General features: G+C 49.4%; 1 protein-coding gene and 2 long non-coding RNA genes across 5 annotated transcripts in view; 1 reads left to right on the top strand and 2 right to left on the bottom strand.

Moving 5' to 3' along the window:
* Window positions 1-15442, top strand: part of ANP32A (acidic nuclear phosphoprotein 32 family member A) — a 39684-nt gene extending 24242 nt beyond the window's left edge. The window contains exons 2-7 of one of the 3 annotated variants that reach the window (XM_027123448.1): window positions 7202-7351; window positions 7591-7713; window positions 10261-10459; window positions 11731-11810; window positions 13952-14015; window positions 14221-15442. In XM_027123448.1, coding sequence (XP_026979249.1) covers window positions 7202-7351; window positions 7591-7713; window positions 10261-10459; window positions 11731-11810; window positions 13952-14015; window positions 14221-14282 — 678 coding nt within the window. In that variant the 3' untranslated portion in view covers window positions 14283-15442. Of the gene's footprint in view, window positions 1-7201; window positions 7352-7590; window positions 7714-10260; window positions 10460-11730; window positions 11829-13951; window positions 14016-14220 lie in introns of all 3 variants that reach the window. The other 2 variants (XM_027123447.1, XR_003436420.1) reach the window with 2 other exon arrangements.
* LOC113629184 (uncharacterized) lies at window positions 11419-13972 on the bottom strand. Its single transcript, XR_003436422.1, has 3 exons — window positions 13861-13972; window positions 11881-12015; window positions 11419-11528 (listed from the first exon to the last, which is right to left on the bottom strand). It is a non-coding gene; the product is annotated as an uncharacterized LOC113629184 (long non-coding RNA).
* A 284-nt stretch (window positions 15443-15726) lies between the features above and the next one.
* LOC113629183 (uncharacterized) overlaps window positions 15727-25779 on the bottom strand; it is a 66659-nt gene continuing 56606 nt past the window's right edge. Inside the window, exons 5-6 of the long non-coding RNA XR_003436421.1 lie at window positions 16789-16931; window positions 15727-15784 (exon numbers count right to left, since the gene is read on the bottom strand). This is a non-coding gene — a long non-coding RNA (uncharacterized LOC113629183). The remainder of the gene's footprint in view (window positions 15785-16788; window positions 16932-25779) is intronic.

The raw sequence follows: 25779 nt of genomic DNA, 5'->3' as shown, positions 1-25779 counted from the left end.
GAGCCTCGGCCTGCCTTCCATGGTTCCCTAAAATAATAAGGATGGCGTCACCGACTTCCCGCGCCATGTGCTCCCACCCGTGCCTTCAGAGCTCTATTGTAGGAAACAAACAAAATCCAGAGACCCAGATGCTTTTTTCTTAGAGAGATTTTTTTGTTTGTTTTTGTTTGTTTGTTTTAAAGTAAGGTGGGACTCTGCCCTTTAGTTAAGATTTTAAAAGATCTTTAAGAAGTATGGAGACCTGAGTCTTAGCTACCACTGAGGCTGCAGAACAGCCTCCTATTAGCAGAAACACGAAAGCTACGTGGTTGATTCCCCGGTCTTCCACCGGGGACTGATTTCCGATCAGAGCAGCGGCGTGGTGTGGTGTGGTGTGGCAGGAGAATCACGCAGCTTGGGGTTCCTGGGCTCTTGGCCAACTCTGGACCTTGCTTCTTCCTCTAGAAAAAGAGAGCTAAACTAGACCAGCATTTTGCAAACTGTGGGTCACATTTTTTTAAAAAAATTATTTTTTAACGTAATAGAAAAGAGTACTTGTAACAGGGTAAGTTTTGTTTCAGTGTGTATGCCTATACACACACAAAAACGTGTGCTGAGCCAAGGTGTTAATGTATTTTTATTGTGGGTTGTGGTCAGAAAGCCACTGACCTAGATGATCCTGAAGGCCTTTCTAAGCTTTCGAAATGTCCAGCTTTTCCCCCAGAGCCTGACTTTTCCCCCATGGAACCCGACTGGTTTTTGCATCTTTTGCCACACTGACTGTTAAGCAGAACTAGAGATTTTAGGGACAGAACCACAAGCGTCTATCACTGCTATTGATCACCTCTGAGAAGAAGCCCATTTCCCTTCAGCCTCGGTGTCTCAAACAGTTGGTCTTCGAGCTAGAAACGGGATCTGCAACAGGGGATGGCCCATTTAAAAGCTGACCTATTTAAAACCCATGAGCACCAAAAAAACACGGGGTCAATCTGATTTAAGTCTTCTGTTGGAAGCCTGGGACCTGAAAACTAAATTGGTCAGGGACTGACAAGGTTGAAACCAAAGCTACAAATATTTATTACATTCTTGTTTGGTGAAAGAAAAGAAGATCAGGCTTCGAGTTTCGTGGGACAAACTAAACAAAACAAGGTGTAGGTATAAAATCCAGCAGGGGGTGTCTTCTGGGCACAGCATCTTAGCCGTCCAGAACGTGGAGAGGCTTCTGTTCCACGAGGAAGCCTTGAGGGCAGCAGGGGTGACTCAGAGCTGCGGGCCTGCCTTGATTCCCATTCTTGTGCCTTGACTCAATCCGCAGGCCGTGGATTGGGGAATGGGCAGGTGGCTTTTTCCAAGCTGGGGATGCTCTAAGTGCATTGCTTCATCTAATCCAACCCTAAGTGGTGGGCACTATTGTCATTGGAGGAAACGAGCTCAGGAGAGGTGAGATGATGAGCTTGCAGTGGGGAATTTGAACTCGAGCCAGGTGCGTCCGACTCCGGAGCCTGCCTTCTGCCCACCTGTCCACATTGCCTCAGGAAGTGCTGGAAAAATAAAGAGCAGCGCCCTCTCGAGCTTCCTTCTCTCTGGTTCTGGCCTTCAGAGGGCTCTGCTTTAGGCCCAAGCTGTCCATTTAAATCAGGGCCAACTTCATGGACATGTGACCTGTGTGGTCACACAGGCTCCATGCTTAGAAGGTCCCTCCCTGCTCTTGGGTTTAATGCGCTCCTGTCACTGTCTGGGAATTCTTAACAATTTTTGAGCAAGGGGTCTCCCGTTTTCATTTTACACTGGGCCTTGCAAATTATCTGGCCGGCGCTGGCTTTGCTCTAGTGCATCCCCTTTCTTGGTCTTTCTGGGTCCCTCCTGCCTGTCCTTAGTGTGCCCATCCTCTCGGGGTGGAGGCGTGCGAAGCATGCACCCTGTTCCCAGCCTCGGGCCTGCTACGTGGCACAGTGGACTATAGTTGTTAACCAGGGGTCTGTCTCCTCCTAGCCCGCCACCACACCTCTTGCTGGCAGGGACCCCCAGCTGTGGCTCTCCGTCACCTCCGTGTCCCCTCAGCTGCTCAGATGGACAGCATCACAGGAGCTTGCTGGGTGGAGAGAGGGGTTTCTTACGGGCAAGAGACCTGAGTGCAGACCCTTGGGTCGGGTCAAGAAGAGGGTGCACCACTGACCGACCTACCTCTTGGGGCTTGTGCTTACCTGGGGGGACACGAAACACATGAGAACACGTTGTTGTTATTGTTTATAATGAGGGAGGGCTTGTTCAACGTGTATCGGACTGGTTGCACTGTGTCCCGATGCTTTGTCTCCCTCTGCATGCCCCCGCACCTAGTGCTGTGGCTGGCACGATAAACAGGAACATTTGTTAAGCAGTTGCTCTGGTGTCCGCTCCCTGCTAGGCTGATTACGGAGAAGGACAGTTCCTGACCTCTAGGAGGATCGGATGCTTAATACACGATTAAATGATTCATGCGGCAGCTGCCCTCGGCGCCCCAGGATGCTCAGAGCTGGGTGCAGGAGGCTTCCTGGGGAGGCGGGCTTAACTAGATCTGTAGGCGAGTGTGAGAGGCGGGCAGGGGGCGATGAGATTGGAGGAAGTGGGGAGACGTCGAGAGTGGAGGGCCTCCTTGGGTCAGTTTAGGACCTTGAATTTTTTCCCAGAGGCAGCGGGAAGCCAGGAATGTTTTCTAGGCCAGAGTTTGCACTTTATAGGTTAAACAGATATCATCCTCCCCTTTCTTCGAGGCAGAGCCTGAGACCTCGGGGATCGAGTCAGAGTCATTCAGCCAGCCAGGCCTTGGCCTCCGGGTGGGGGCCTCTTCCCAGTAGTCCAGCATTCCCACTGTTACATGGACCCCATTTGGAAGCAGAAGCAGACTTAGAGTGACTTAGATGACCGTGACCAGGACTGCAGTGCCGGCAGTAGAGAGGAATGGTCAAATGTGAGAGATCTGTAAAGACAAGATTTCACAGTTTTGAAACAAGCAACGGGTTGTTCCTTAGAGTAATAATGTGTTCGTGTTTATCACAGACAGTTCAACTCCCCTTGGTGAGAAATGACTGCTGCGTCCTTGCTTTGGGGACAAGTTTTTCAGGAAATGCCGGAGCCGCGCAGTCTGATTTCCTGGGAACCTCAGTACCTCCCCACTACTGTCTCCGGGGGGGATGGGGGGTGGGCGCTGAGTATGAATATGCAGACACTTCTTGGGTGTTAACGCTGGAGGAATGAAGCAAAGGATCCTGTGGAGGGTTTTTGGGGTGATTGAAAAGTTCCCGATACAAGCAGAGTAATTCCAGTTTTGGGTTCTGGAGAGAGTAACCGCATTCGGATATTTTTAAACGGCCAGTGGAGTTGGGAGAGAGTCTAAACCCAAAGTACAAATTTTCAGTTTAATTTTAACTTTGCACTTAGCTCACACCCATGGTTTGGCGGGGAGAATGGGCCTCACTTTTTTTTTTTCTTTTTTAAGCAGAATACACCCTGGATGTAAAAGGGATGTTCTCTTCACATGGAAGGGTTTGCAGCAGCAGCGAGCAGAGATGGGAGGAAGCGGGCTGGAATTGCAGCAGGGTTTCAAAGTCAGTTTAAGGAAGGTTGGGGTGGGTTTGACGTTTTGAAACACGTTAGCCTGCCCTGGAGCTGTAAGAAAGCGTGGGCTTGTGTGGAAGCAGGTGGAACAGGGGGTGGACGGAATACCCTCCACAGGTCAGCCCTCAGGCTGGAGTTTTTGTTTTTTCCTGTTTGGTGCGTTACGGACACTTCACAGGCTGCTTACTTGCCATACCCGATGTGACTCATCCAGAGAGGCAGTGGGTTTCCCCCGATGTGGTTTGGCCTCTCTGGTGCAAGCCTCAGCCCACACCTCCCCTCTTTGATCTCTCCCCAAACTGGGCTGAAACCCCGCCAGGAAGGAAATGCAGAAACCATGGGGATCCCGGAGGCCCCACAGACCTGGAGCAGCCACCTGGACTTCCAGACACCACAGGCCTTCCCTCCCGAGCGATGGGAAGCAGCCTCCTTCTCCTTGGGGAAGAGCAGGGTCTCAGGCCCCCGGGCCCCTCTCCAGATCCTCCCCCACTGACTGCAGTGTCATTGGAACGGGGGCTGGGTTAAGTTTTGTGCTTTGGTTACCGAGGAAGTGTAACCAGGGTGGGACCGCTGGGAGTGGCCCCCACTCGCCGGTGGAACAGTTAGAAGAGGGCCCGAAGGGGGTGTAGGCGCCGTCAGGGTAGCTTGTAGGATCAGTTGGGGGTCTGTAAGAGCCTGTGCCCTGCACTCGGGAATAGCAGGGAAACCCTCTTTATCTTGCGGCAACACTGACCATCGGGGTCCATTAGATACCCTCCTATGCCCGTTCCTGGGGCTTTAGGATCTGTGGTTCAGATGTGGCTGTAACCTGGGAGAATACCCCAGGAACACCCCGTGGAGCGATTGTGAGGCTTAAACGAGACAGTGCCTTTGAAGAGTGTGCCTGCTAAGGGCTCTGGAAAGAGCCCATGATTGTTGTTAATAAAAGCATTAGTAGTGGTGGCTTGCATATTGTCCCCGAGAGGAATGGCCACCAGTTTGGGCATGGTGCTGGGAGCTGGGGCTGGAACCTTGGGTCAGTCTGTAGAATTCCCAGGCAGCATTGTGCCTCTCCGGGACAGAGGCTGACTTCCAGGAGGAATTCCCTTGACCCCACAGCACCATTTCCCCCTGTTACTGAGGCCTCCTCCTTGGCTGATGGCCGTAAGAGGAGAAGCCCTTGACCCATCTAGAAAAACCACCATGTCTGAGATCTTTGAGGGTGGACTGGAAGCCCTTCTCATATTTGTCTTTCTTTGGTGGAGCTTAAACAATTCCCAGGGCCTTCCAAGGAAAGGAGTGACTGGAGAAGCCCACTCCAGTGGCTGTGTGACCCCAGCAGTAACTGCAAACGAAGGGGAGGTGACTCTCCCTCCCCCGGGAAAGTTGATCTCCCTCCACTGCTCCCCTAAGGCCTGGTTTCCTGGCTCTACACTGATTTCCTGCCCTAGGGCAGAAGGCCTCATGGGATTTATTCCCAGGCACACTTGCAGTGACCTTGAGAAAGGTGGCTTGACCTGGACATCCCCTCCCCTGGGGACTGAGAGAGTGGGAAAGAACTTAACTTCCCCCATCCCAGATCCAAGGGAAAGGTGGGCCCTGGCGCTGGTGCTTGAGCCGAGAGCTTGCTAGCTCTGGGTGAGAGCTGCCTCGCCTGGCTTTGCCCCTCCTGGCAAATTGCTGTAGTCCTAGACTGAGCAGGCTCTCTCTCTCCACCAGGGAAGAAGACAGGGCAACTATTGGGTGCTGTGGCCCAGACGTGCCCCGAGCGCTCCCGGTCTGACCACTGGCGAGGGTGGACTGAGGAGCCCTGCTGTGGATCTATTCCCCCGGGTTGGCCCAGGGACGCCCGAGTAGGAGGACCACTGAGACAGACGGTCATCCTGGGCCGTGCAGGAAGAAGCTGGGCAAATGGGCCTGCTGAGAGGCAGAGAGCAGCCCTGGACAGGGACTGCTTAGAATACGCCTGTCTGCTTATCTAGGAGGAGAAAAGCCTGCTCCCTGCCTCTCAGCAGGAAATGACAACGCAGGGCTGCTATGGAGAAGGACGGGCCTGTACCGAGTGACCCATGGGTGAGAAATCCGAACCTGTGGGTGGAAGTCCCAGGGAGGCATCATATCCAGGTGACGTCAGTACATGTTTCCTGGAGGCTGCAGGGAGGGGGCACGTGGAGATGCTGTGTCAAGCACCAGGTACAGCCAGGAGGGATCACCTTTAAGGTGCCTGCCAGCCCTGGAAGGCCAGGGAGCAGCCCTCTATCAGCTCAGGACAGGAGTGGATAACCCTGGGCATCTCTCTGGAGGGCCAGGCAGCCTGGCGTCCCTTGCTGACTCCCTGGGTCATTTCAGGCCTGAGACCTGAGGACTCTTCCTCAGCCTGTCTCCCTACCATCTGCGCTGGAACCTGCAGCCAGGTCTGCCTTTTAACACCACAATGAGACGGTAGCTCTTTATCAGCTCTTTCTATCTCATCTGAAATAAGGATTTAAGGCCCAAATTTTGAGTAAGAAGAGAAGAGAGGGGAATCTAAGAACTCTAATAGGGCAAAACCACCTCCAGGGAGTTGGCGGGGGCAGGCAGGGCCACAGAGGTGCCTCCAAAGACTAACTCTTGGACTTTGCCAACCTCAGCATTTCTATATGGGTCCATCCTGGGTTTGTGGATATCCATTCGCTCCTTCCACATCTGCTCCCAGGACCCTGAAGAGTAAAGTCTAGAGCCATGATATTCCATATGGTAATTTACGTGTGTCTCTTTACACTTATATTGATTAAAACTAAATAAAATTTGGGACTCTCTGGCAGTCCAGTGGTTAAGACTCTGCACTTCCACTGGTTTGACCCCTGGTTGGGGAACTAAGATCCCACGTGCTGTGCGGTGTGGCCAAAAAAAGAAACCAACTAAATAAAATGTAGAACTTAGTTCCTCAGCCTCTCCTCGGCGGCCACATGTGGCTAGTGGCTCATCTCTTAGTTGGGTTTCCATCGTCACAGGAAGTTCTGTTGGTTCTGGTGGACAGCGCTGGTCTAGAGGATGGAGAGTTGGAGGGGTCCCTGGTCTGTGACCCTTACAGTGGGGCCAAGTGGTGAATGCCAGGCCGGATGGGCAGGCTGTGACCGTGGTGGCAGGGGCAGGTACGAGTGCAAGCAGACGGGGACGTCCTGGGAGCCGTCCACGGACACATGGAGGTGAAAGGCCCGTGGGGGGCTGAGGAGGCGAAGTCGTAGGTAGCTGGCCTCAGTAAGACGGTCAGGCGGGGCCGCGGTGTGCGCCGGGAGAGGGGCTCTGATGGAATGGCAAGGCCGAGAGGTTGCCAACAGTGTTATGGCTGGTACCGTGGGGAGCTGGGGGCTGAGGTGTGGCAGTAGGGTTGGAACGAGACACCGCCCCCAGCCTTGCCGACAGCAGCGGGGCTTATTGCGTTTGTCTTCTCCAGTCCAGCCAAGGCTCCCGTCCGGAGGGGCCCCCTGGTTCTGCAGCTCCGTTCACCGCGGCGCTCCCCTAGATCCCCCCAGCATTGGTAAAGGCAGAAAGATCAGGGTGGGCGCTGGTGCTGCGATGCTTCCTGGCCTGCCTCCTGCCCTCCCCCGACCCCGGCCTCGGTCCCGATTCCTCGCCCAGTTGGTTCACGCCCTCCTTCCCTTTCCAGGTGAAAGAGCTTGTCCTGGACAACTGTCGGTCAAATGAAGGCAAAATTGAAGGCCTCACAGATGAATTTGAAGAACTGGAGTTCTTGAGTACAATCAACGTAGGCCTCACCTCAGTCGCAAACTTACCAAAGTTAAACAAACTTAAGAAGGTAAATAGAGCGGAGGAGCGTGTGTGCTTGGGAGGCCGGGCTGGGGAGGAGGGAAGGGTCATTGTTCCACATTGAGGGAGCGTCACTGAAGGGGGGAGGCCAGGTGCGAGCCCCAGCACGCCTGCCAGGTCCTTCCTTAGCCAACTCCCTTGCTGGCCTGTCTGTGGGGAGCCGGCCGCCTGAGCCCAGAGCCTTCATTTTAAAAGCCGTTTCTGCTTTTTCTCTCCCTGCCTCTTTAGCTTGAACTAAGCGATAACAGAATCTCAGGGGGCCTGGAAGTATTGGCAGAAAAGTGTCCGAACCTCACGCATCTAAATTTAAGTGGCAACAAAATTAAAGACCTCAGCACAATAGAGCCACTGGTGAGTCACTGGGGTCCTCCCCTCTCCACCGGGGTGGGAGGGATTGATATCAGGGAATACTACTTTTGCGTTTGTATAACATGCTTTTTTGTTTTTACTCTAATTGTGTGCCATGAGATAGAGTCGGGGCTCCTACTTCTGGTCCGTCCGTAGAGAAACTGAGGCCTAGAGAAGTTAAAGAGCTTGACCAGGGTCGCACAGTTAGAATGGGCATCAGGATGAAGGATGCTGTAGGACCCAGGTCTCAATTTCTGGTCTAGTGCTTTTCTTCTTACAGTTTCTGCTCAGCTTTGGAAACCCGAGCTGTCATTTCTTTAGGCTTAGAGCATGGCTTGTGCCCTTCACTGGGGAGAGAGGAGCCATCCGGGAATTAAGCTGACCCTGGAGGTGGTCACCTGCTTTCTCCTTGGGTCACTGGCCAGAGGCTAGCACCTCTGAACCGTGGGAGGTGGGTTGGTCCTGACACAGGCCCCCTGGGATGACAGAGAGCCATGTGGCACGCGAGCCCCATGCAGGCCTTCCCCTGTGGGGCGTAGAGAAGAGGGACCCTGGTCACCAGTCCTGGGTGTGATGGTGACCAGGAGACTCGGAGATCTGGGCCGCATTTCCTCCTCCGCTGGTCCACATAGAGCTGAGCACACCCCAAACCTCACGATTCACTAGCCAGAAAGGGGCAGGTCATGGTTCATGGTTAGAATAACAGTTTCTACATTACCCAGATCTGAATGACTGTATTCCCTTGACTTCGAGGAAGTCAACTGTAAGATGTATCACTGATTCATGATAGCCTTTTTGAAATGTAGAAATAACTACCGCATTAAATTAACACTTATTGTAAATACATACGTAAGGATTACTTCCTAAGCCATGCACCTTAGAACAGGGAGAGGCCATGGGGCTATTTGGCCAAGTGTGCCACGTCTCCCTTTTCTGGGTATATAGAGCGGCAGTTGGGGCATCTCTCAGTTTGTGTTCTTGTCCAAAACGCGTTCCTTGCCCTTCGTGGATGCTTGAAGGGCAGGTTGATGGGCCAGCGTGGCAGAACGGGAAGCTGGCGTTTCTCCTCCCAACTCAGACTTTACCTGCTCATCTGTGGCCTGGGGTCAACTACTAGACTATGCTTCCCATTGAACTTTCTTTCAGGTCTTCCACCAATTTCCTTGGGGAAAGCAAAGCTATTTTGATCTACCTGGAAGCCTTGATTTCATAATTTCATTATAAAAGGAAAATATCTTTGAAGTTCTGTATATGTGTGTTTTAGTTGTGATTTGGGTACCATTATAGATCAGTCGCTCTCGCTCCCTCCCCGCCTTCCCTCCCTCCCTCCCTCCTCCCCCCTCCCCCCGCTTGCCCAGACCACACATGGTTTTGTACCTTCTTCCCTGATTATCAGTGTGATTAATGTGTTTCACTCATTTCTGAGGGTGGGGGAACTGCCTTTGGTTGGGGGGTGCTGGCCTCACCCACCCAGTCCGCAGCTTGGACTCCTTCCCTGCCCTTGACCCTCTGCTGAGAATGACCGGGGTCTCAGTCACGAAATCTCAAGAGAGCAGCCTCATTCCTGACATTGACCCTGAGGGACAGTAGCCTTAATCACCAGTTACGCCTGGCCCCACTGGAACAGGGACTTGGCCCGGGGTGGGGTTCCTGCGCCTTGAAGACGTGTGAGGTAGGAAGTCAGGAGGCAGCTGTTTCTTGCTAGATGTATGACCGTTTTGCTTCCTGGGCCTCAGATTCCAGCCACCAAGTGGGTATAATATGGGCCTAGAACCCATCGATACATAAAAGCTTTGATAAAGCAAATTGTGTTAAGTACTATGGACAAAATCTGGATGCTTCACTGGTTTTTCTCTTGTCCTTTTTGACAGGCAAAGGGTAAGAGCCCAGGTCTGAAGTTGGGCTGCCTGATCAAATCCCAATTCTCTGCCCTCTACTTCCTTGTCTGTAAAATGAACGAATATTTATTTCTGCCTTATCGGGGTCATGAGGATAAATTGAGTTAATCTATAAAGTGCTATGTTAATTGCCATTATTATTATTATTCATAGAAGGAGGTAGTTTGTTAGTTCCTGTGGCCTTTTCAGTTCCTCTCTGGCTCCTCAGTCACAGGGGCAGGCAGCAAAGCGTGCTATGTTAACTTCCATTATTATTATTCTTCATAGAAGGAGGTAGTTTGTTGTTCCTGTGGCCTTTTCAGTTCCTCTCTGGCTCCTCAGTCACAGGGGCAGGCGGCAAAGCTCCTGGCTGATCCCAAGAGAGCCCCGGCTTAATTTCAGGTGCGTCACTGTTACGGCAGGAGCTGTAATTGCAGAATAAAAGTGTTGGCGTCGGATGAGGCTTCGAAGATCCTCAAGTCCAACTTCCCATCTTCCACGTGAATGAACACGAGGCCCCCCGACCAGGGCTGAGACGGCCGGGCAGGGCCAAACCAGAGTGTGCTCATCACCTGTGAGCCTGGAGCTCTGCACGCCGTCTCACCTCACCCCCATCTGTCTCCCCACCCCGCCTCCCACGCCGCTCACTGTCAACTTTGTTGTTTGCTTGCAGAAAAAGTTAGAAAACCTCAAGAGCTTAGACCTTTTCAATTGCGAGGTGACCAACCTGAACGACTACCGAGAAAACGTGTTCAAGCTCCTTCCTCAGCTCACGTATCTCGATGGCTACGATCGGGACGACAAGGAGGCCCCCGACTCGGACGCCGAGGGCTACGTGGAGGGCCTGGAGGATGACGAGGAGGATGAGGATGGTGAGTGGCACCAGGGAGAGGCCAGGCCAGGCTTTATGGGGGGGGCGGGCTGGGTGTCAGGGGGCCCCCACCGGCCCCCGAGGGCTACTGACCTCTTTCTAGAACTGTGGAGGGGAGTGGGCTGTCTGCTCTGTTTACTGTTGTCCCTGGTCTGTCTCATTGATGGACGCCCCTAAAATAACAGGGCCTGAGCCCAAGAGAAACATCCTGAGGTTCTCCAACTGCATAATAACTCCTTAAAAACCATCTGAATCTTCCTTCAATTTCTTTCCCTTTTCCAAAGTCCCCCTGAAAATGAGATCCTACAGTGTCTCTCTATAGTGTGGTGCTGGACTCAGATACTCTTCCAGGGAGGGGATGAGCAGATGGAGGAAGGTGGGGTGTGGCCTGAGGGTCCCCTCTCTCCATCTAGGGTCCAGTAGTGGAGATGAGGTCACAGCTGGAGAGGTCGTGGGGCCCCCAGCTGACTGCCGCCCACGGGACCACATGGTAGGACCTGGGGGATGAGGACTCAGGAGCTCCAGGGGCCCAGGAAGCAGAGGAGGCTGCAGGCAGCACGTTGGGCTCCCTGGTGGTGTGGTGAGCAGTCAGGGACCACAGGAAGGAAAGAAGGAAAAGGAAGGAGAGCCTCGCATTTCCTTCCCACGCTGCCAGCTCACTGCGGATTCCCTGCAGGTCTCTGTGGCCAGAGTAAAGTTGAGGGTTGAGACCTTGCCTGAATAATTCAGATGTAAGAGTGCTTTTCCCTTGTTAGGTGGGAGTATGTTACAAGGGATTCAGACACCCTGTTTGTCTTAGTTTGTTCCATCTTGTGATGGGACAGAAAGGTTCCAGGACTGGAGCCCTGAGACCAGGCTTCTAGGCTCAGATCTGCCGCTAACTCCAGGTGTGACCTTGAACAACTCACTTCTCCCCCTCTGGGACTCAGTTTCCTCACCTTTAGGGCAGTGCGTTTGACTTCTCAGCTGTCCCAGGCCTGTAACTTGGTTCTCTGATCCGGCATTTTCTCTCCCATCTCAGCCTCCACGAGAGATCTTTTGTCTTCGTAATACTTGGGAGGAGGGCTTACCTTTGGGATCATTTTAGGATGCTTATCTTTTGGGTTACTTTAGGATGCGTTCAGTCACATTAGAGCATCCAGGCTGTGGGCCTGGATGGGCGTGGGAGAGTCGTGGGCCCCACACCTCTGGTGCCAGGCCCCAGGCCTGTGCTGTGGGAGGGAAGGGCCAGCTCACCACCAGTTTGTTCTTGTCCCCATTCCCACTGCACAGAGGAAGAGTACGATGAAGATGCTCAGGTAGTGGAAGATGAGGAGGACGAGGAGGAGGAGGAGGAAGGTGAAGAGGAGGATGTGAGTGGAGAGGAAGAGGTGAGAGGTTGGGCTGGGCAGGGAACCGTCTCTCAGAGCCCCCCTCACTTACCCTGCTGCCTCTGAGTCAGTCCCACTAACTGCCTCAGTGATCCGCCTCGGCAGCCGGGAGCCCTGGCTGGGAATTGAACCCATTTCAGGGCCTGTTACTGGGTTGGTCTGGGAAAGGCAAGCCTTGCAGCTGGCCCTGGAAAAGAAAGAGGGAGGGGATTCATCTGCTGGGGCAAGCCTGGCACTTGTTTCCACATGAAAATTAGTTCCTGTAGAATCCACATCCCCTTTTTCTGCCTCTTTGCATTAGTATGTTAATTCAGATATTCAGTGAGCACTTACAGTGTGCTAGGGAAAATCAAAGACTGCCTTGAACTGGTGGGTAATAGGATAAGACACTGCTGGATTCCACATCAGAGGGTGACAAGGGCCCCCTGTACACAGCGGATAGTGCCATTATCCAAACACTGTCTGGCATCATTTTTTAACAAGGTCTGGGATGTGTCTGTGATGGGGTGGATCCCAGCTTCTACCACTTGCTAGCTGGGTGTCCCTGGACAAGTTCCTTGACCTTCTGAACCTATTTCCTCATCTGTATAATAGGTGTCATTTTACAGCGGGGTTGTAAATAGGGATCAACTCAATGGCTTAAGAGGATAAAATAATTTGTAAGTAAAATGTTTAAGGACAAGGGAGTGTTTGCCCACTTACTGCTTTAGGCTTTCACACCCTTCTCCAAGGTCCTGGCTCTGTGTGCTGGGTTTTGTGTTTGGATGTTCTGAGTCTTTCAATAGCAGAGTCATTTTCCCTGGCTTTCAGATTTCTAAACCAACTCTTGCTAATTGCAAAACTTAGACCGAGAGAGGTTTAAAATGATGACAGCATGGACAAGGTACCTGCCTTCTCCCCCCCGTTCCCTGTCTCTCTCCATCAAGGGCACAGATACCTGTCTGCCACACAGACCTGCTCAGGCGGGATCTCCCAGCCAGCCCCCCACAAGCTGGGGAGAGGCAGGTCGGGGTTAGTGAGAAAACTGGTGAGATAGGCTTGGTTCCCGTCAAGTTGTGCTGCTGGGTGTCTCTTCTACCCAGGTGTAGGCTGCTAGGCTCACCTCTGAAGAATATTGTGTATTTTAAAAATAGAGACCTAGCAAAATAGGCCCCCCTAGGACAGGGCAATAAGTCATGTTGGCTAATGGATTTTTCGTCTTGCTCTTCCTGTCAGGAGCCGCCAACATGTAGAGGTTGTTTTTGGTTTGGGGTTGGTTTTTTGCTGTGGTTGTTTTTAGTAATCTCATTGACTATCTGCAAATTTCCAGCTTCCAGTAAAGGAGAGCGCACACACACACACAGTCTTAGCAAACAGACTGATTAAGGAACTATTTGGTGACATTATGAAAGGATATTTCCCTTGACAAAAAGAAGTCTATTGCCAAGTTCTTATTAAACAATGGGCTGCCTGGTACTTTAGGAACAGTGTTCATGCAGAGATTCAACTAGCCTGGATCTACCAGAGCAGCGTGAAGCGTGGTCCTGTGTTGAGGGTGAATTCACATCCCTTGCTGAATCTCACGGAGGTGGGAGTGATGTCCTGGGCAGGGGGTGAGAATTGTATTTTTCCTCCCTCCAAGTGACCCAAGTTTGCAAGACGGTGAAGGGGCTGCACTCACCCACAGACTGGGGTCTGGACTGGGGTCTTCTCTTGAAGCCAAAACTAGAGTGAGGACAGATGAAAGCTCGGCCTACTTCACACGATGGAGAGTCGGCTGGGAAACTTGTTCCCCTAGGAGGGCACACTGCGGAGCTGCCTGAGTTATAGGGACTTCAGGTCAGGAATTCTTAACGGGGGATAGAATCCACCCCCCTCTGCTGACATTGTTTGCAGCTATTGTGTGTAATGTGGGTATTTTCTAGGGAAGGGGTTCAAAACTTTCTACAGATTCTTAAAGGGGGGGTCCTTGATACAAAAGAACCTCTGCTTTAGGTTCACCGGTGCGAAGCAGGTCTGTGGGAGCTCTGAGGGGCTTGGGGGCGGCCCCTACCTTTCTGAGCTCGGTGTCAGGGAAAGTGGCATCCTCCACGTGTCCCACGGTCGGGGCGTTCCTAATGTCCGGTGTCCATCTTCTCTCCTAGGAGGATGAGGAAGGTTATAACGATGGGGAAGTAGACGATGAGGAAGATGAAGAGGAGCTTGGTGGTACGGCAGCGTTTTTACTCTCCGCGGGTAGCAGGCTGGCCCCCTCAGTTGACAGTAGATGGCCTGGGTCCTGAGGACCTGGCCTTGGTTTGCCAGGGTTGGCAAAGCATCCTAGACGTATGGTCCCCTGCTTTCCCAGCGGGGGGGGGTTGAGTAGGAGGCAGGATCCGTGTTTAATCTGAATGCCTTTTCCTTACTTTTCCAGAAGAAGAAAGGGGTCAGAAGCGAAAACGAGAACCTGAAGATGAGGGAGAAGACGATGACTAAGTGGAATAACCTATTTTGAAAAATTCCTATTGTGATTTGACTGTTTTTACCCGTACCCCCCCAAATCCCGCTCCCCGAAACTTATTTTTTTCTGATTGTAACGTTGCTGTGGGAACGAGAGGGGAAAAGTGTACTGGGGGTTGTGGGGGGAGGGAGGGGGGAGGGGGTGGAATAAAATACTATTTTTACTGCCACTCTTTATTTTTTTCCCCTACTTTTTCTTTGTGTCTGTTTTGTCCCTGATAAATTTACGATAGCTGAGTACACACACAAGTGAGCGTTTGTTCCTTACCCTCAAAGAGGACGGTTTGGAGATCTCTGACGTTTCCTGGTATTTCCCGAGTCTCTTGAGTTGGTTGGAAGGCCATGGCTGGCCTCAGTTTGGTTTCCCAAAGCCCAGGAGGGGCTGAGCACCAGCCGCATCTTACCTCTTGTTCTGGTTCCCGTGATTTCCGCCTTTCTTGGGCCCGCTAGAGGCAGCCAGCGCCCTGGTTTGTAAATAGCAACCAAAAGGCGTATTTTGGCACTAGTCGGGGGATCTTCCCCATCTCCCGTCCCCTTTCCCTCTTCACAGATGGTGGTGGGCTCCGCTGTCCGAAGAAGACTCTGGTGTCACTCTTGTGATGAGCCAGAGAGCTGAGAGCAGCAGGCTTCTGAGTTAGGAGTAAAATGGATTTGGTAATTCTAATTAAAAGAGAAGAAGCAAACCCTCAAACTTCAACCTCTTTCGAAGATTAAAAACAAAACTGTCCTATCTTGTTCTGTAAAATATTAGAACGCTTTGTTTTACAAAATGACAAGAGAATTCTTCTACGTGTCCTTCTGTGCTTAGACCATTTTTACTAACCTAAGCACAGGAGACGCTGCTGCATGTCGGCTGGGTTTTTTTTTCATACACCCGAGCACGGAAAAACTAACGCAAAATTGTATTTTCTTACCTAGTGGAAATCTGAAATGACTGCAAATTCCTAGCGAATGTACAGGTTTGCTTTCCTGTCCCTCTTCTGGATTGCTTTTGAAGTGACGTGTGATCCCTTAGCCCGTGTTTCATCTGTATAAAAGAACATCTGCATCAGTTTTCCTCCCCCTCAGAAGAGCCAAACTTTGAGTTTTATGTCTGTTTGTCATTGATAAATTTCAATAAATCTTTTTATACAATTTTTTTGGGGGTGGCTTCTTTGAGTCCAACAGGTCATTGATCTAGGATGAATTCCAGATAACCTGCTAGCTGATGGGGGTGCAGGGGCGAGCTTCACATTGGTTACCTGATGAAATTGTCTTTCTTACAGGATATATAACCTGATACACTAAGTCTGGGTACTTTGGGTCTCAACTTGAGACTCGGTGGTGTGCTGTCTTCATTAAAAACTTCATTTGGGCAGGGAAGTGGGTGTGGTGATTTAAAGAGAGGAAGGTATAAAAAGAGTTATTAAAAAACACTCACCAGGAAGGCCAGCCTTGGGACCTTACTTTGAATATCTTTCATTGTTTTGTTGTTCAGACTGTAAAAAGAATACAGGAAAACCTGAGGAATGTACACAACAAATTTGTTGCTTTTTTCACTTAACGTTAATTATAATTTCTCTACCTCTAAAGAGTCTTTACAAGCGTGTATCTGAAATGGCTATGTAGTAGTCCATTAACTTCTGATTTGCTTAATTCTAACCAAACGGTAAGATGTTTGGGTTATTTCCAACCTACCACTAGACATTCTGTTATACTTTGCAGAGTCACTACACCAAAAGGTGACATGTATAAGGCTCATGTGCAAGGTTCCATGTTTTCCAGAAGGGTTATACCAATATACTGTGGTAATTTATACACATATATTCATTCTCAGCCGTATGGCCTTGAACCCGACAGCAAGCCCTAGATCCTGTGTAATTCCAGCAGAATGAGGTGTTCTCAGGAGAGACTGACCCACCCCACCCCCTGGGTGGTACCCTGACACCTACTGCCCTCTTCTTTGGAGCAGACAGACATCCTCTGGCTCCAGGTGTAGGCTTGGGAGGTGGCCTTGAGGCCAGGTCCTATGCTAGGCATCAGGACTATGAGGACGAACTGGCCAGGCATGCTCTGACCCTCCCAGAGCTGGTGAAGGAACATGGCAGTGGAGTGAAATCCAGAGGCACTCAAGCCTGGACTCAGGTTTTCTGGCCCTGACTCCATGGGGACTTTAAGGATTGGTTAACTTCACGTAGATATGGAAGTAAATGCTATAAAATGTAAGGTAAAGTGGATGATGATGGATGGGTTCATGCTGATGGGACCAAGGGAGGAAAACCCTATCTATGTCAGTCATATCAAGCAGTTACATCAGCACCTGAGATACGGTCTTGTGCCCATTTTACTGATGAGGAAAACCTAGGTCCAGTGACTTGGAGGTAAGAAGAGGGGGAGGCAGGGTCAAACCTGTTTGGGCTATTTCCATTTCATCGAACTTAGTCACGAATGGCAAGGAGGAAGGGGAAGGTCATCCAGAGGGGGAGAGGCAGTAAGAGCTGACCTTTATCGAGTTCTTGTTGTGTGCCGGGTCCCATGCTTTACGTGCAGCATCTCATTCATTTGAGATGAATCCTCACAACCACCTTAGGTGGGTGCCATTGCCCTTGTTACACAGGTGGCTCAGAATGTGATTGGCCCAAGGTCCTGCAGCCAGAAAAGAGAAGCATCAGTAATAAACTAGGGGTGTGTGGTTCCAGCACCAGCCCTCTTCCCTTCCACTACAGTGCCTCCCGTCGACTCCTCCCCCAGCTGCAACCACCTGTGTGGGCCAGCTGTGTCGAAGCAGTTCCTCACCCCCTGCCCAGCACAGCCCCGGTGACAGGTTTCCCCACCGGGTCTAGTGAATGCCATAGGATGGCCCCCTGAAACGGAAGGGCCCTTAGAAACCACCTAGTCATCAACCAGCCCTCTCATTCGATGAAAGAGGAAACCAAAACCCAGGGAGCGTAGGTGACGTGCCCAAGGTCACCCTGCAAGGCAGTGCCAGAGCCCAGCCGGAGCCCAGGACTCCCATTCCTGGGCTTCTGAAGCACCACATCTCTCGCAGCTGCACCGTGTGGTTGCGGGGAAGCCAGCTGTCATGAGATGCAGAAGGTACACAGTGCAGTGTCTTCCAGAACACAACCGAGCCTTGGGGGACAGGATGTAGTGAATGCGTGGCACATCTCTCTGTTTCATGTGGCTTTGGAGCGCAGCCTATGTTTTTAAATACTCACAGTGGGTAGTATCTGGGATTGATCATCCCTGAAAAGGGTGTGCATTTCTTGGTAATGTGATGATTCTTGATCATGAGTTCCTACTCTGTGTCATGTGCTATATCCATCGCCTCCCTCATCCTCATGCAGATTTCCTAGATGTAACCAAGGCTCAGAGAGATGAGACAACTAGCCTCAAACCTATGTCTTTCTGATGCAAGAGACCTTGTTCTCATCCACTGTGTTGAAAGAGCCAGGCAGATGAGGGAAGAGGGGATGAGCAATTCAGTTTGTCTCATTTGCTGACTTGAAAAGGCTGTTTTTATCCTGATTCAGAAACTCATTGTTCTTGGTTGGAAGGATTCCCAGTGGATCCCTAATAAAGCGGCTTTGGATAATGGCTGACCTGAGTCCCTGGACCAGCCCTTGGACAGGCCCCTGTGGCCTGCTGGACCCAGGGGTGAGCGGGGCCAAGGAGAGGGCTAGAGATGGTGGGACAGATGAGGGCAGGTCTGAGGCTGAATCGGCCTGAGGCCCTCGAGATAGCCACGAATATGCCAGCAAGGGGAGAGACTGGAGAAAGATTCAAACCTGATGGGGCATCTGTATAGACTGCTAACTGTCTCTGACTTTAGGAGCTGATGAAGGAGACATCAGTGTAGTTGCCGGCCAAGCATCAGTTGCTCTTGGTCTGGCAACAACACTACAAGGGACTGCTGGAAGGACTCACATGGATGTGGACCACTCCCATTCCTGAAGCTCAGATGGGGCTTCCCCACTGCTCTGGTTCTTGGGGTGAGCAGGTGACACTGTCCTGGCCAGTCAGCATATTCCAAACTTTGACCATAGTGACTGGTACAAGGAGGAGCCTGGAACCCAAACTGGTTAAATGAGGCTTGGTCCCTGGGATTTGGAAAATGAGAAACCTCCTACTGGGGGTATGGACGGGGCTGGGAGGATGGAGGTACATCCCTTGGAGAGAACCTCTAGATGTTTCCATTTCAGCCTGAGACAGTCCTGACTAACACAGTGAAGTGAGTATTGTTTGCTGGGCATTGTACATTATTTTGCTCGTTTCTCATAATGTCCTATCTGGTAGTCATTATTACCCCCATTTTGAAGATTGAGCACATATATAAGTACTTGGTAAATATTAGCTGCTTAGTGACAGGCACACAATAAATACTTTATAAAAATCAGCCTAGTGTTGCCCAAATTTCCCTGATAAGAATCCCTGGGGCTTGTCAGACTGCCAGGTCTCAGCCCTGGGAATTCTGGTTCAGTGGCTCTGAGGCGGTGCCCAGGAATCTGTGTTTTAACAAGTGCCCAGAGGATTCTCATCATCGAGGACATTTGGGAAATGTATTCAACTCAGTCCCCACCACAGCCTACTGAGGAAGGTATTACAGCCATTTTTATTTAAAGTTGAGGAAAGTGAGGCTCGAGAGAGGTTTATAACCTGCCCAAGCTGACACAGGTGGTGAGTGACAGAGCTGGGGTTTGAACCTGGGTCTACGTGACGTTCACACTCCTTGGGGAAAAGGGATGATAATGACTGCCTGTGTATCTCACAGATTGTGAGATGATGCAAAAGATGGAAAGAACATCGCAAAGCGGAAAGTGAAAACCACGACGGAGAGAGAGAAATGGCTGTTTATGAAAAAGAAGCCCAAGCAACTCAAATATTTTCTCTAACCAGGGAAAAACAGAAGTCCTAAAAGCCACTTGGTAATTAAGATAATCTACGTGGAAGGTTTTCTTTCCTCCCTTTAAAATTTACATGTAATAAGATTCACTCTTTGTATCAAGCACCACAGTCGTGCTAGATCTTAGTTTGTAGAATATCTTAGTTGTAAAAAGAAATGGATTTGCACTCTGGGGGGTGTCGTAAGTCTTGCTGATGGCCTTTTGAAGGTGTTACAAGTTTTGGCCAAGGTTCAGAAGACCTAGACTCTCATCTTCGCTCTGAGACTAACAGCTGGGTAATTGCAGACAGGTCACCTTTACATCCTGTGAGAAGAGTGATGCAGACTGCATGACTCTGACAGCCTCAGTCGATAGTTTGTTACATTCTTTCCCTCCCTGCCCTGAGGCTCTAGTTAGGGCTTTGCTGAATGTGAAGTTTTGGAAAGGCATTCCCTGGTTAAAAACTTTGAGGTGACAGAAGGGTTAATGTGCAAGAAACAGCCTTCCTGCTGAGGCAGGAGGTCTCTGATGACTTTCTAAGGTCCCAACAAGTAGACAGCCCAGTCTATACCCACCCACAATTGCCTGGGTCATCCAGCTGGGCCAATAAGGAAGCAGAGAGAAAACTAATCCGAACGGAGTGCTCACTGGGTGCCCAGAGCTCGACACGGGTGCTCTCATTTCATTCTTGTTGTAGAATCTCCTTTGAGGTATTTATTATTCTCCCCATTTTCCAGATGAATACGCTGAGGTTCAGAGACATTACATCATCTGCTAAACATCATACCGCCCAGGAAAGCATGAGCTGGTATCAGAACCCATAGCTTCCTGGCCCGAAATACGGAAGTGTTTCCTCAATTCTCAGGTCCTGTGAAGCCTACAATGAAGTGCAGGGAGATTCATCTCCTCCAGATCTTGGTGGACTAATTTCATACCTTTTCTCAAGAATCTAGCTGTCAGGCCTAGCACACTCCTCCCACTCATCTCTGCAGTTCTCCAGACTTCTACATGTGACAAAATCAGCCTCGCCATGGTCCCTGGGAACAGATGTCTTACGACAAAAATGATCTGAACCTCAGGAACAAGGAGGATGGATCGCTACCTCTGGAGAGAGGGACCCTAGATGTTTTGAAGTATCAACAGCAGCTCCTTCTAATGCTTGAAAAATGGAAGAGACAGCAAGGCTGGTGGTACCATCCTGGGCTAGAGCTGGGAGGCCTGTGTGACTGGGGACGAGCCACCTCTCTGGAGTGTGTACCTCCCAGAAGTGTCAGGAGATACAGAGATGATAGAATTGGTCCAGTGGAGAGGGAGGCATCAATGATGTATGTAGAAGAGACAGAATCTGGGAGAAAATCAGAGGCCTGGGATCCTGTAACAGAAGCTTAGCCTTTGGTAGAGGAAAGGACACTTCTTCCTTTGCGACAGGAAAGAAGGGAGAGAAAGGTTATGGGTACAGGTGGGTGGGTAGCTTTGGTGGAGGGAAGAAGGTAGAGTTCCATCAGCTTTTGAAGGACATACAAGCCAAGGTCACCAGTGGGGTATGGAGTCAGAGAGGGGCAGAAAGGGAGTAGTGGTTTGAAGAGAGACAAGAAGGTATGAGACGTTGTTCTGGAGGCTAGGTAAACCACCACCCCTCGGAAGCCTGGTGGGGGGGGGTGGGTGAACGCCTATTTACCTGCAACAGATGACCCCGACTTTAAAGGAGGACCCATCAGCATGGCTCAGCTGCTAGAGTGCAGGCATCAAGGTGGCAGACAGTTGTGTTTAACTAGCCGGACGATTGTAATGCACACAGCGTGAGGCAAAGAAGACGGGCTGTTTAGAGAGTTGTAAGAGTGGACCGTGTGTCCTAAATTGGCTAAAGAGGGAAGTGAGTCATGACTGAGAGTGAGTGAGAAAGCAGGAGGCGGTCAGTAGATTGGAGAATGGCTGGAGCTGAAGGATTGTTGGGATGGGAGCACCAAGGTAGGTGAGTGGCAAGAAGAAGAGGCAGTGGTCAGAGAGTGGAGGTGTCCATGGTGGTGCACTTATTGGTGAGAAGGTCAAAGAAATGACCATGCAGGTAGGATGGAGAAGCATGTCTTCACTGGAGGTGTGGAAGTGAGGAGTCTGCAGAACTGACAGCCCAAGGTATTGGATGGCTCTTTTTTATTTTTTTAACTGTTAGCTTTTTGTTTTGTTTTTTCTGCCACACCACGAGGCATGCGGGATCTTAATTCCCTGACCAGGGATCAAACCTGTGCCCCCTGCGGTGGAAGCACAGAGTCCTAACCACTGGACCACCAGGGAAGTCCCCTGGATGGCTCATCCATGAGGTTATTGAAGTTGCCAAGAATGACAACAGGAACAATAATAGGAGAAAAGATAATAAACCAACTGCTAGAGCCCTCACTAATGAGGAGGCAGATGACAGCAACAAAGAGGTAGGCGTGACTCTAAAAGAGGCAGGAGGAGAAACGGAAGCAGTGATGGGGAACGAGAATAATTCTCCAGTTCCATGAGGAGGGGGCCAGCCTCCCCTGTGGTCTCCTCACGAGAAGACTGCAGGGGAAGTGGCGTCATTAGGTTTCAGTTAGGATAAGAGACGAGGTCCATCAGCTGCTTACTGATGGACCATACATGCTTCCAGAAAGATTGAGGAGGTGAAGAGTGTGGGAAACAGCCCTTGCTCTCCCTAACACAACTTCCACGTACTTTCAGGTTGGTGGGGGGGCAGGGCTAAGGCAGGAGAGAAGGCTGGGTCTTTTCCATTCTGGTGCTTGTGGGAGTCCACAGAAGAGCTGGCTGTCTTGTGTTGTTTGTTGTCTCAGATTCTTTGGAGCTTGCTGGCTTCTCCTCTCAGGGGCTGCCAACTCCCTGTGACCCCACACCCCTGACATCTCTGTTCTAGCCGGATAGAGGTGGTGATCTCTGCCTGTTGACTTAGCCCCACCCACCCTGGCAAGATGCTGGCTGATTGAGCGTCCAGATATGCACCCATTGGCCAAATGTCTAAGCCAGATGTCCCCTCTTACTTGCACACCTTTGGCCAGTGTTCCAACTTTATCAGTGGGATTCAGATGGTAGGGAGGAAAGCAGGAAACACCACCATGGCCTGCCCCTCTGGGTCCTAGCCCCTCACAGAGTATACAACAGGCATATTGGAGAACTGCAGCAAAGGCTCCTTTGTCACTCAGATATAACGGCAGCTCTGGGGCCTCAGCCGTTCAGTAGATTCTGCTGCCCTCTGCACACCCCACGTTCCCCTCCCCAGGCAAAAATAAGCTGCCTGAGCTGCTTAGTCATGGGCAGTGGGGAACCTCACTTATTGGTCAGGTTCTGGCCTGGACACCAACCCCTGCTTCATTCGTCTGGCTGTGGGGGCTCCAGCTGTAATTTATAAGCCCTAAGGACTGTGTAGAAAGAGCTGCCTGCAAGAAAACACTCCCATTTACCATTGCAACAAAAAGAATAAAATACCTAGGAATAAACCTACCTAAGGAGACAAAAGACCTGTATGCAGAAAATTATAAGACACTGATGAAAGAAATTAAAGATGATACAAATAGATGGAGAGATATACCATGTTCTTGGATTGGAAGAATCAACATTGTGAAAATGACTCTACTACCCAAAGCAATCTACAGATTCAATGCAATCCCTATCAAACTACCACTGGCATTTTTCACAGAACTAGAACAAAAAATTTCACAATTTGTATGGAAACACAAAATACCCCGAATAGCCAAAGCAATCCTGAGAACGAAAAATGGAGCTGGAGGAATCAGGCTTCCTGACTTCAGACTATACTACAAAGCTACAGTAATGAAGACAGTATGGTACTGGCACAAAAACAGAAAGATAGATCAATGGAACAGGATAGAAAGCCCAGAGATAAACCCACGCACATATGGTCACCTTATCTTTGACAAAGGAGGCAGAAATGTACAGTGGAGAAAGGACAGCCTCTTCAATAAGTGGTGCTGGGAAAACTGGACAGCTACATGTAAAAGTATGAGATTAGATCACTCCCTAACACCATACACAAAAATAAGCTCAAAATGGATCAAAGACCTAAATGTAAGGCCAGAAACTATCAAACTCTTAGAGGAAAACATAGGCAGAACACTCTATGACATAAATCACAGCAAGGTCCTTTTTGACCCACCTCCTAGAGAAATGGAAATAAAAACAAAAGTAAACAAATGGGACCTAATGAAACTTCAAAGCTTTTGTGCAGCAAAGGAAACCATAAAGAAGACCAAAAGACAACCCTCAGAATGGGAGAAAATATTTGCAAATGAAGCAACTGACAAAGGATTAATCTCCAAAACATATAAGCAACTCATGCAGCTCAATAACAAAAAAAGAAACAACCCAATCCAAAAATGGGCAGAGGACCTAAATAGACATTTCTCCAAAGAAGATATACAGAGTGCCAACAAACACATGAAAGAATGCTCAACATCACTAATCATTAGAGAAATGCAAATCAAAACTACAATGAGATATCATCTCACACCAGTCACCATGGCCATCATCAAAAAATCTAGAAACAGTAAATGCTGGAGAGGGTGTGGAGAAAAGGGAACCCTCTTACACTGTTGGTGGGAATGTAAATTGATACAGCCACTGTGGAGAACAGTATGGAGGTTCCTTAAAAAGCTACAAATAGAACTACCATATGACCCAGCAATCCCACTACTGGGCATATACCCTGAGAAAACCATAATTCAAAAAGAGTCATGTACCAAAATGTTCATTGCAGCTCTATTTACAATAGCCCAGAGATGGAAACAACCTAAGTGTCCATCATCGGATGAATGGATAAAGAAGATGTGGCACATATATACAATGGAATATTACTCAGCCATAAAAAGAGACAAAATTGAGCTATTTGTAATGAGGTGGATAGACCTAGAGTCTGTCATACAGAGTGAAGTAAGTCAGAAAGAGAGAGACAAATACCGTATGCTAACACATATATATGGAATTTAAGGGGAAAAAAATGTCATGAAAAACCTAGGGGTGAAACAGGAATAAAGACACAGACTTACTAGAGAATGGACTTGAGGCTATGGAGAGGGGGAAGGGTAAACGGTGACAAAGCGATAAAGAGGCATGGACATATATACACTATGAAACGTAAGGTAGATAGCTAGTGGGAAGCAGCCGCATAGCACAGGGAGATCAGCTCGGTGCTTTGTGACCGCCTGGAGGGGTGGGATAGGGAGGGTGGGAGGGAGGGAGACGCAAGCGGGAAGAGATATGGGAATATATGTATATATATTACTGATTCATTTTGTTGTGAAGCTGAAACTAACATACCATTGTAAAGCAATTATACTCCAATAAAGATGTTAAAAAAAATTTAAAAAAATAAAAAAAAATAAAAAAAAAAAAAGAAAGAGCTGCCTGGGCACAGAGAGTCCCATACAGGATTCACTGAAGGAGGAACACACCAAGACACACCGTAATCAAAATGAGAAAAATTAAAGACAAAGAGAGAAGACTAAAAACAGCAAGGGAAAAGCAACAAATAACATACAAGGGAACTCCCATAAGGCTATCAGCTGATTTTTCAGCAGAAACTCTGCAGGCCAAAAGAGGATGCCATGATATATTTAAAATAACGAAAGAAAAAAGCCTACAACCAAGAATACTCTACCCAGCAAGGCTCTCAGTCAGATTTGATGGAGAAATCATAAGCTTTACAGACAAGCAGAAACTAAAAGAATTCAGCACCACCAAGCCAGGTTTCCAACCAATGTTGAAGGAACTTCTCTAGGCAAAAAAGAAAAGGCCATATTAGAAACAAGATGATTACAAAATGGAAAAGCTTACCAGTAAAGACAAACATACAGTAAAGGTAGGAAATCATTCAAAACAAAGCTAGCAGGGAGATTAAAAGACAAAAGTAGTAAAATCATTTGTATCCACAATAAGCAGTTAAGGGATATACAAAAAAGTGAGTTGTAAAATATGATATCAAAAACAGTAATCAGGGCTTCCCTGGTGGTGCAGTGGTTGAGAGTCCACCTGCCAATGCAGGGGACACAGGTTCGTGCCCCGGTCCGGGAAGATCCCACATGCCGCGGAGCGGCTGGGCCCGTGAGCCATGGCCGCTGAGCCTGCGCGTCCGGAGCCTGTGCTCCACAACGGGAGAGGCCACAACAGTGAGAGGCCCGCATACCGCAAAAAAAAAAAACAAAAAACAAAACAAAAAAAGAACAAAAAAACAGTAATCATGAGGGGGAAGGTAGTACAAAAGCAGGGTATTTAAAATGTATTTGAAATTAAAAGGCCAGCAACTTAAAACAATCATGTATATATAGAGACTACTACACAGAAAGCTCATGGTAACTGCAAACCAAAAACCTATAATAGATAGACACACAGAAAAGAAAAAGGAAGCCACACTAAAGAAGCTCATCAAATCATATGAGAGGAGAACAAAAGAAAAAGGAAAAAAAAAAAAGGCCTACAAAAACAAATCAAAAACAATTAACAAAATGGCAATAAGAACATATATATTGATAATTACCTTAAATTTAGTCCATAAATGGACTAAATGCTCCAACCAAAAGACACAGACTGGTTAAATGGATACAAAACAAAGACTCATATAT

Source organism: Aethalodelphis obliquidens, unplaced genomic scaffold, assembly GCF_003676395.1.
Source record: "Aethalodelphis obliquidens isolate GAN/ISIS:26980383/991018 unplaced genomic scaffold, ASM367639v1 scaffold26, whole genome shotgun sequence".
NCBI classification, from domain to species: Eukaryota; Metazoa; Chordata; class Mammalia; order Artiodactyla; family Delphinidae; genus Aethalodelphis; species Aethalodelphis obliquidens.
Note: the sequence above shows the minus strand (reverse complement) of the source record. Positions and strands in the feature narration are given on the sequence as shown.